This window comes from Tachysurus vachellii, chromosome 12 (genome assembly GCF_030014155.1).
Source record: "Tachysurus vachellii isolate PV-2020 chromosome 12, HZAU_Pvac_v1, whole genome shotgun sequence".
NCBI classification, from domain to species: Eukaryota; Metazoa; Chordata; class Actinopteri; order Siluriformes; family Bagridae; genus Tachysurus; species Tachysurus vachellii.
Window position 1 is genome coordinate 850,140 of NC_083471.1, and position 8,889 is coordinate 859,028.

The 8,889-nt window shown below is 34.4% G+C and overlaps 2 protein-coding genes across 2 annotated transcripts; both read right to left on the reverse strand.

The window, feature by feature from the left end:
• Positions 1-2,218: 2,218 nt before the first annotated feature.
• LOC132854759 (trace amine-associated receptor 13c-like) lies at positions 2,219-3,202 on the reverse strand. The gene has a single exon (XM_060883358.1). It carries the CDS (start codon positions 3,200-3,202, stop codon positions 2,219-2,221), a length of 984 nt encoding a protein of 327 aa, XP_060739341.1.
• A 4,368-nt stretch (positions 3,203-7,570) lies between these two features.
• LOC132854809 (trace amine-associated receptor 13c-like) lies at positions 7,571-8,542 on the reverse strand. Its single transcript, XM_060883429.1, has one exon. It carries the CDS (start codon positions 8,540-8,542, stop codon positions 7,571-7,573), a length of 972 nt encoding a protein of 323 aa, XP_060739412.1.
• Positions 8,543-8,889: the final 347 nt, after the last annotated feature.

Sequence of the window (8,889 nt, forward strand, 5' to 3'; positions counted from 1 at the left end):
CTAGCTTACACCTCAAAATGAGCAACAAACTGGAAAAACTACAAAGAAATGTTGATGGTCTGTGTAGCTGTTTTTGGTTTGTTTTCATTTACTAAAATGGTAATGGGAAGGGTATAAAATTGTACTGCAGTCAGTCACTAGAGGGTCTCAGACATTTTGGCTTCACATTTAAATCCTTCTCATGATGTAACTCACACATATATATATATATATATATATATATATATATATATATATATATATATATATATATATATATATTAGATTCAATAGACCAAGTCGGTCTAGAAATGCCAAAAATATTCATTTCAATTCAATTGAATTTATTTGTATAGCGCTTTTAACAATTCCCATTGTCTCAAAGCAGCTTTTACAGAAGTATGAAAACAGAAGATAGAGAAAAAAGAAATGAATATATAATAATAATAAGAAAAAATAAGGATAAAGGATAAGGATAAAATTAAATAAATGAATATATGCCATGAAAGTTTCAAATGAATTTAAAAAAGATTAATTTGAAATTTAAAATACTATATATCTCTAATATATATTTATTTAAAATATATTTTATCCCTAATGAGCAAGCCAGAGGTGACAGCGGCAAGGAAACTGTGATCCCTGAGATGATCAAAGGAAGAAAGCTTGAGAGGAACCAGACTCAGAATTGAACCCATCCTCCTTTGGGTGACACTCTACAGTAAATCGTGTAAATGTAAATAATGTCCTTTTTACAACAGTTTATAATAGTGCAGCCAAGAGCTCCTGAGGAACTAACGAGGAACTAAACATTTAAATGAAACAACATTTCTCCAGGACTATAGTGCTACATACGACAAAGCTACATAAAGCAACACAGAGCTAAGGACTTGAAGTAATTTGTCCTATCCACATAAAGTGCATAGTGTGCAAACAGTGTGAGACAAAAGACAAAAAGCCAAATGAAACACCACAGAAGAAATACACAACAAACAGGATCCAGCATGTTCACCTCTCTCATTGCAAAGCCTACATGCTGATGGAATTTAGAGACCACTGATTTGAGATGTGCATGATTGAAATCTCAGGGTGATCATTCTGCAGATTGCTAATAGCCCCATAAAGTTCACATAGTGGCTTCTTATCATTAGTGCCAGGGGAATGTACACTCCGATTATTTCTAATCATTTAAATCTTATTTTATGCTTCTGGAGCAAAAATATTTTTGTTTAACAAATGGTTGATTACAATTAATTTGATTGTGTTATAAATATTGAAAATCAATATTGCTCTAAGTTTATACCTATATTTTGGTCTGATTTTTATATCTAATAATTGATATTTAATTTATTACATTAAATAAATTAATTTATTTAATGTAATAAATTAAATATCAATTATTAGATATAATTGATATTTAATTTATTAAATTAAATAAATTAATTTATTGTCATGAATAGTTATATATTTTTGGACACATCAGTCATGGTAAAAAAAGACTTCGTAAAAGAACACTGATTAATACAGAGTCTGTCGGGAATATTTTTCAAGTTATAATTAATTTAATGCATAAGAGAAAAGCAGTGTTTTTCAGTGAAATTTTTTATTTATTTTTTTTAACACAATGCAAAAGTGTGCTTAACAAAGCCTTAATATCAGCCCTATAGATAAAGAACAAGTGATGAAACACATTTTCATATTAAATCATTATTCAGTGCCAAAACCTGTATCTGGTCAGGCACATGTAAGACAGCCCAGTAAAACCAACCCTTCCAGAGCAAAAGGGCATCTGATGTTTTTTTTTAATTGTTTTCTATTAAAAACATAATAAATATAAACATGCTCATTTATTCGGACAAACTACCAGCCCAATGAAAATGTGTTTATATGACAGATTACAGGAGAAATATAATTTTTATTTCAAAATGTAATTTAAAATGATGGGCCATGTTATAATGTTAACAGTAAATCAGTAAAAGCACAAATTTATGTGTTTTTTAACCAAAAAGCTGTACATTGCTGAAAAGTCTCTGAAGCAGTCTCTTTCTACAACTGCTTCATAATGTCAGAAAAGTGTCTACAGCAGAGCCACCATCAATAGCCAACAAAATATTGGTAATATATTACAAAATACATAAGTTATATTATCTGAGAGAATTTGATGTGCTAGTTACATATAAAATTATATATTATATAACAACAATATTTGGGCTAATGATTAAAATAAGTGACGAAAGTTAAATCATGAAAGGACATTTATTAACGCAGAGTCTCTTTGAAATATTTTCAGAGTTATGATTATATGAATGCACTGCCTAAACCACGAGTAAAACAGAGCATAAATATAAGGATTAATTGTGGAGTTAAGATAAACCACAACTAGAAACGTTTCCATCTGTATTTCAATAACATTCCCTAATAAACTGTAAATAAAATATGGAAGTAAACACACCAGAAACACAGACACTAAAATACCAAGGACTTTAGCTGCTTTTCTCTCAGATTTCATGGAGTATGAGGTGATTTTCTGTGTTTTAGGCCGTGTGTGATTATTAAGCTCTCTGATAGCAGTGGCATGTTTCTTAGCAATCACAAAAACTCGAGTATACAATACGATTATGACAGAAAGTGGAAATATAAATGAATATATGAGATCAGTTACAGACCAAACCTCATTTAGCAAGTAATAACACTCTCCAGGACACATTACAGTGTTTGTAAAGGGTCCAACAAAATAATTGAATGCTAGACTATACACCAGATTTACACACCAGTTAGTTGAAACCACAATGCACATAATTCTTGTAGAGAATGTGTTTGTGTAGAGAAAAGGGTTTGACAGCGCTAAATACCGATCTACAGCGATCAGGGCAACATTATAAATTGATATGGTCATGAGGACACCACCAATCAACAAAAAGCTGATGCAGAAATCTCTCCCAAAAATCCAGCATGACTCAATCATCCAGATTAATGTTGGCGGCATCACTAAAGCACCAACAAGGAAATCTGACACAGCCAGAGAGAGCACCAGCATGTTTGTTGGTGTGTGAAGCTGCTTGAAGTGAAGAACAGAGATGATGACGAGCAGATTTCCACACACTGTTAGCAGAACCACACAGCTACCACACACGTACAGTAAGATATAAACTGCAGGAGATACAGATCTCTCTGGACAGAAAAAAATATCACAGCCATTAGACTGATTAAACTCTGTCAGGTTCATCAATACAGCATTTCTCAAATGTCTACAGAGTTTAAGGAAATAGCTAATGTAAAACATTAACTGTAAAAAGTCAAATCAAATATCTCATGACTAAAGGAGCTGTGGTTCTTTTATAGTATAAAAAGATCACGCCCCCGAGTTTCAATGACAGCATATGTATGAGGTAATGCTTTGTTGTAATGGAAGGCCAACTAGAATTAAAACTATTTATTTGCAAAAGATTATGCAAAATGTTTGTGACAAAGCTTAAATATCAGTACAAATCACTTCAAGCTATTAAGATAAATGGCCCAATTAATAAAGACATGTTAAAATATGCCAATTTGACATTTGTAAAATAAATTTCAATAAAAGAAAAATGAAAATTATTATAATAAATTGGATCTGTTTAAAGATATTATATTTCATTTAATGCACCTACTCTATTTCCAAGAGAGTAAAAATTGTTGATGCGTGTAGCTGTAGTAGCAGTTGTAGCTTTTGACTGCTTAGTTTTTAGAGGGGCCACACAGTCAATGATGGTCTGGCAAGAAGAGATAAACCAAGTAGTTAATCTCTTCTTGCCAGACCATCATTGACTGTGTGGCCCCACTAAAAACTAAGCAGTCAAAAGCTACAACTGAGCCCTGGTGTCAATGGCAGATCTTGGGCTCTCAGACGAGAGTGTTGAAGAGCTGAACATGAACATAAATGCTGAAAGACTGTTGGTGTAATTATCAGAACACTATAAAAGAGGCCAAAATACAGCATTTTTCATCCACAATTTAAGATAAGAATAGATACAGTATACCTTTATACCTTAATTTCCTTCAACTGTCATAACCCATGTGTGCTCTTTAATACAATCGACTCTGTTCTTAATGCCCCACAGTCTGCCTGCTTGGAAGCCTCTTCTGATTTGTGTAATAACTTTCTTCATTTTTTTGTGGATAAGGTGTCCACTATCAGGGCTCTTATCCCTCCTACTGTTACTGACCCCTCTGTCTCTGTACCGTGCTGTGTTGTTTTGGACTGCTTTCAACCGGTATTACAATGTCACAATTAGAGGATGTGGGGCGTTATATTAACCCCTCAGGTTCCCCCATGATGCTGTTACCCCCGATTGTTTAAAGAGGTTTTTCCTTTTATAGGGCAATTGGGCCTCAGTATCATTAATAACAGCTTATCTTCTGGTGTGGTTCCTATTGATTTTAAACATGCAGTAGTACAACCATATATTAAGAAACCTGGTCTAGATCACTCGGTACTTGCAAACTTAAGACCTACCTCCAGACTGCCCTTTCTTTCTAAGGTCTTAGAAAAAACTGAAATCATTCGTGGATGAAAATGACATCCTGGAGGTATTCCAGTCTGGCTTTGAAACACTGCATAGCACAGAGTCAGCCCCGTTATGGGTTTCTAATGACATCCTCATTTTGTCTGATGCTGGTGATTTTGTCATCCTTGTCCTGCTGGACCTAACAGCTGCCTTTGATACAGTTGACCACCGCATTTTAATATCTCGTCCAGGTCAACTTGTCGGTATCCGTGGCCCTGTTTTAGAGTGGTTCAGGTCCTTCTTAACAAATACAACTTTTTCTGTGGTCTAGGAGGTCTAGAATCCTCCACTGCTCCCTTGTCCTGTGGGGTTTCACAGGGCTCAATTCTGGGGCCATTATTCATTTCACTTTATCTGCTTCCCCTGGGATCCATCCTTAGACACCATGGGATTTCCTTTCACTGTTATGCAGATGATACCCAAATCTACATACCTGTAAAGCAAAAGGAGGCTTCCTCCGTTGCACATCTCCTTTATGACATTAAAGCTTGGATGGCAGTGAATTTTCTCCATTTTAATGATAACAAGGCAGATGTGATGTTATTTGACCCAAGAGGCTCCTGAAAGTCTCCCCCGTTGACCTTGGTCCCTTGGCATATTATGTTAACCAGTGGTAAAGGAATTAGTGCAGTGTTAAAGTCCAGCTTTTTTCACCTAAAGCGCCTTGCAAAAATAAATCCTCTTGTGTCCAGGCAACAATTTGAGATGGTAATTCATGCCTTTATCACATCTTGACTTGATTACTGTAACACACTTTAAATTGGTCTTAGCCAGTCTTCTCTGTCTTGCCTTCAACTGGTCCAAAATGTTGCTGCGTGTCTTTTAATTGATTCAGGGAATTATGACCATATAACACCAATTTTGGCCTCACTACACTGGCTGCCGGTGTATTATAGGGTTCAGTTTAAAGTGCTTTGACATCTTTAAATGGTCAGACCTTGACATTACCTTACAGAACTGCTTTACCCCTACAGTCCTGCCCATTCACTTAGGTCAGCTGATCAATTGCCTCTGGACACCAAAAAATCAAATAACATGCTTAGAGGAGACTGTGCCTTCTCTGTCGCTGCTCCTAGGCTATGGAATGTCATGGAAGTTCTAAAGATTGAGAAAATTAAAGTATAAAATATCACACTGGTAGGCATGGGCAAGAGTAAAAAGGTTTCACAATTTATTGTGTTCAGCTGGGCAGCAGGGCCCAACACTCCACGTATAGCATGAGAAAGGCCAGGCCCCGATTAGTGATAACATCAGGATTTTATAGACAGGATTGAGTCAGGACATGGAAAAGCAAAAGATCATCATCAATTGGCTTAGAAGCATCGCCTGCTCATCTCCTGCCCAAGCTTATCTGTACCTACCAAGGCCATCTAGAAGGTCTACTGGAAGCTGTTTATGCTGATTTAAGAAAACAACTGCAATTTCTAGTCATAATAACTACCAGTCATGAGAAGCATAGAAGCATAGAAGGACAAGGCCTTATAAATCTCTAAAGTACTGTAAAAATTTCCACCACAAGTGATGGACTGATGATGGACTGATGATAACATGCTGTTTATACAGCATAACTTTAATGCTGTATTGTACAAAAAACATGCTTTTATTGTGTACATATGTTTATAATCCTCTTACTATTTAGTAATCTCTATTTGCACAATGCCATTACAATCTGTACTCAGGTCGGCACTATGATTTATGTATCTATCTTGTAGAAAAGACTCATATTATACAAAGATTAATATAATACAAACATTCAAGATTAATATTAGATTTATATTAAAATGTGTTTGTATTTATCCCAAATGAACAAGCCTGAGGAAAAACTCCCTTAGTTAAAAGAAGAAATCTTAAGAGGAACCAGACTCAAAAGGGAACCCATCCTCATTTAGGTGATACTGGAGGGTGTAATTATATATACAGCCTGACAATTGTGTACTCATGAGGAGGTTGTTGTGCTCAAAGACCACATGTACTTGGTATCTCTGCTTAAAATGTCGGAATACTTCATGAAGCAGAGTCCAACTGGAGCTGGTACATTTTTAGATACCTTAGAATCCTCACAGAGTTGGCCTCATCTCAAAGAAGGTCCAAAATCTTCAAGACACAGAATGCAACATGGTCCTGGAGAAATGTTGATTCATTTTAGTATGTAGTTACTAGTAAATACAGCTATATTTGTAAAATTTTTCTAAAAAAAAAGAATCAAATTAAATTGTATATTTTCTGTCTTATCTCAGTCACACTGGAATTGATCAGGAACCATTTAGCAGTAAACACCAGGCTTTGTTAGTCTGTGATTTATGAGCTATATAATTTGAGCCATATTATAAATCTATGAAAGGTGCTACATTAAAAATATATTATTAAATTTGTTTATAAACATGTTTACATTAACTTATTTATTTACTTTCCAATAAGAGCTTTTTCATTCGACTATTGCAAATGGATTACAATGCATTTATACAAATAAAATAAAAGCTTTCAGAAAAATAACACTTAGCTTTCGAGGTTGTGTTTTTTTTTGTTCTAACATACTGCTGCCTGGTGAATGATTCCCTGATTTTTTTGCTGCTGTCAATGCAATGGTTTTCCTTTTTGTGCTTTAATGTCACATGCACAATACAGTCATAATATGAAATTCCAAAAACTTGCATATAGTAACATACAATCTGCTAATGTAATTTAAAAGGCCACATCTGTACATTTTAGATGTGTAATATTATAAACATGAGATGCATTTTTGCTTCCAAAAGCGTTAATTTCACAGAAAAGTAATCACAAGCACTGAAAAATGGTATGACTGCTTCTTTATGCCATAAAGGTTACTACAGGAGACATTTAAAAATAAAATAAAATAAAATAAATAAATAAATTTAATCTCCACCACAAATATATAATTTATTATACTTTATTATATACTGCATATAATACAGAAAAAGAAATGGTCATATATAACATACTAGCATAATACCACAAGTCAGATTTTATAGCAATATTTTGGGGTTATGCTAAAAATTAGTGACAAAAGTTAATTCATGAAAGAACATTGATTAAGAGTCTGTCAGGAAAATTTGCAGAGTTATGATTAATTTAACAGACCTCCTGAACCACGGATAAAACAGAGCATAAATTATTGGATTAATGGTGGAATTAAGATAAATCAAGAATGTGACCTTCTGAAATGTTTCTGTCTGAATTCCAATAGCATACCCTAATAAACTGTAAATAAAATATGGAAGTAAACACACCAGAAACACAGATACTAAAATACATAGGACTTTAGCTGCTTTTCTCTCAGATTTCATGGAGTGTGAGGTGATTTTCTGTGTTTTATGCCATGTGTGATTATTAAGCTCTCTGATAGCAGTGGCATGTTTCTTAGCAATCACAAAAACTCGAGTATACAATATGATTATGACAGAAAGTGGAAATATAAATGAATATATGAGATCAATTACAGTCCAAACATCATTCACAACGAATAAACATTCTCCAGGACACATTACAGAATTTTCAAAGCTTCCATTGAAATAATAAAATGATGTGATATACATAATACACACACACCAGTTTGAATAAACCACAATGCACATAGTCCTCCTAGATATAGAACTCATGTACAGAAAAGGGTTTGACAGAGCCAAATACCGATCTACAGCGATCAGGGCAACATTATAAATTGATATGGTCATGATGAGACCACCAATAAACAAAAAGCTGATGCAGAAATCTCTCCCAAAAATCCAGCATGACTCAATCATCCAGATTAACGTTGCTGGCATCACTAAAGCACCGACAAGGAAATCCGACACAGCCAGAGAGAGCAGCAGCATGTTTGTTGGTGTGTGAAGCTGCTTGAAGTGAAGAACAGAGATGATGATGAGCAGATTTCCACACACTGTCAGCAGAACCATAGCAGCTGAACACACGTACAGTAAGATATAAACTGTAGGAGATACAGATCTCTCTGGACAGGAGAAATGATCACAGTGATCAGACTGATTAAACTCTGTCAGATTCATCAATACAGCATTTCTCTAATGTCTACAGAGTTTTAGAAATACCACGTAGATTGGATGACATTGTAAAATAGTAAATGTAAAAGATCATATGACTTGAGGCTCAAGCAGAACTAGTGGTTTTATAATTTAGAAATGGAGTACGCCCCTGAGTTTGAGTGACAGCATAATACACATGATGTCATGCCTCTGTGGAACAAATAGGTCTAGTTGCCAAAAGAAGTAAACCTGTTATTATGTAGATTTATGTGTCACAAATCCTCAATTAAATATGAACACAAAATTCACAAAACAAAAGTCTCAAAAGTATTTTCTCACAAAAAATAAATGCAGAGAAATAAGTTTTAATA